This window comes from Olea europaea, unplaced genomic scaffold, assembly GCF_002742605.1.
Source record: "Olea europaea var. sylvestris unplaced genomic scaffold, O_europaea_v1 scaffold1300, whole genome shotgun sequence".
Classification (NCBI taxonomy): domain Eukaryota; kingdom Viridiplantae; phylum Streptophyta; class Magnoliopsida; order Lamiales; family Oleaceae; genus Olea; species Olea europaea.
The window spans coordinates 256,044-258,169 of NW_019230466.1; the positions used below are offsets into that span (position 1 = coordinate 256,044).

Sequence of the window (2,126 nt, forward strand, 5' to 3'; positions counted from 1 at the left end):
AAGGGAGGGGGGGGGGGGGGGGGGGTGTTGAGCGGTAGGGTGTACATCATGTTTTATTTTTATTGGCTCTAGTACTAATATTCTTATTTAATTTTGCAGACTAGACAAGAGTGCATCAATATTGGACCTGAGAGTGGAGTGCCTAGATCTGGAGAAGTTTTCTGTCATAAATCGTTTTGCTAAATTCCATGGCCGGGGTCAAAGTGATAGTGCTGAGACAGCATCAACCTCTGATGTCAAGTCAAGTGTTCATAAACCTTTCCTGCAGAGATATGTCACTGCTCTTCCAATGCCTAGAAATATTCCCGACAGGGTACAATGTCTATCTCTATAATTGTTATATTGATTGGTTTTCTCAGGTCAACTGTCTCCTTGGTTTTTTCTGTTTCCCCTTGGTTACGTACTGGCAGTTGCCTGGACACAAATAGGATTATAGTATGAAATTGCAGAAGGATGGACATGAAGTTGTCTCCTCATACATGATTGAGGCTGTTTGTTCTTTTGAATTTAGGCCATTGATGTCATTACCAAGAAATACCAGGTTCAGTTCATGTACACCTGTTTAAAACTGAGAAATTTCGGGTGCCCCATCATTTTGGCTGACCAGAGATAGAACAAGTGCGACATGGTATTTCAAATATATCTACAAGTAGAAAAATTTCTTTATATATAGCAGCAGGTATAAAATGTCTTTTGATTGACAAATTATGGAGCATATTTTTCAATTTGCAGATTAATGGGTTATTTCACTCTGGAGTCTTCTATAAACTCAGTTTATGATTTATGAGTTCTTTTTATGTGTAAGAAAGTTATTTATATACTTTTTGTTCTTGAAATGATCATACGTACAATCCCGAGCAATGTTTGTGCGTGCCACCGTCGACTTTTCTTTCAGAATTCAATTTTCACATCCTTCACGGCATTTTTCAGCGGGCGACTTTGACGTTCTTTCAGGATTCTGTGGTATCTTCGGTGTTGCTTAGTTTTAGAATCATATTTGATGGTTATCTCATATAAGATTGACTGAAAGTTGTAACAGGTTTCTTTATTATGATTCCACTTTTTAAAGGTTTCTGAATTTAAAGAAATTTTTGCCCCATTTCCCCCAAAGGTCATTCAGTTGTCAGGTATGAAAAAATTAGGGCTGAATTCCCCAGCATTTCAGTTGAAATGATTTTGAGTCCTTGACCTTCAAAAGAAACGTTCTATGCGTTCAATCTAAACTTATTTAAATTTGGGAATTTGGAAGCTAAAACCGTGAAGGATAAATCTTCTTGGACAAGGGCATATAGCATTTCCCAATTGCAAGACCACTTTGAGTCGCTTTATTGTCATGTACGATTTTCTCATTGATTCTTTTTATCATGATTTCCTTGGGGATTCAAATTAAGTCCCGTTTGGCCTTCATTCTCATTCTCATTCTTTTTCTCTCTTATTTTAAACAACACAATCTTTCATAAAATAATATTATACATAAATGAAAATTTTTTCATTCTTTTTCAACCATAAATTATTTAAAAAACATTATTTCAATCATTAAAATTTGGCAAGAATGAGGGCGAAACGGGAGCTAAATAATTGAAGAGATTAGCGATTTGGAACTTTACTCTCGAAGGTTAGAGACGTAAAACCTCTCTAAATAAGTTGTGGAGTCCAACACTAATTTTCTCATTTAGGATTTTATGATATATATGATGTTTAGTGACCATGGCCCACAAGTCTCCTCAGATATTATTAACTGTCCTACTTGCGACTATCTTACAAAGTTGTCACGAGGATGTGATAAAAATCCAACTCCAATATGAGAAAATAAATGTTCATGCACAACACATACTAAAATATCTACAAAGCAATATATTTCACTTCAACAATAAAATAAAACAGAATAGAAGTTTTATTTTATATCCCAAAATTAAGAGTTTTAAGATCCATACACTGGCCGGAGTCAATTTGAAGCTCGGAGGATTATAATATAATGTGATTTGTTGACGACCAAATGAAAATGTATCATGCTAATATAATGTTCGGGTTAATTTACGTACACATCCACTAATCCCACGGTGCCTTACATCAGTGATCCTGAGGGACTCGAACTGATGATCATTGTGAGCAAATTAAAAGTTTGA

The 2,126-nt window shown here is 35.3% G+C and overlaps 1 protein-coding gene across 6 annotated transcripts in view; it reads left to right on the forward strand.

Annotated features, from left to right (window-relative positions):
* LOC111374842 overlaps window positions 1-818 on the forward strand; it is a 10,964-nt gene extending 10,146 nt beyond the window's left edge. For all 6 annotated transcript variants that reach the window (XM_022997580.1, XM_022997583.1, XM_022997584.1 and 3 more), the window contains one exon: window positions 100-818. In XM_022997580.1, the coding sequence (XP_022853348.1) occupies window positions 100-334 (235 nt within the window). In that variant the 3' untranslated portion in view covers window positions 335-818. The remainder of the gene's footprint in view (window positions 1-99) is intronic.
* Window positions 819-2,126: the final 1,308 nt, after the last annotated feature.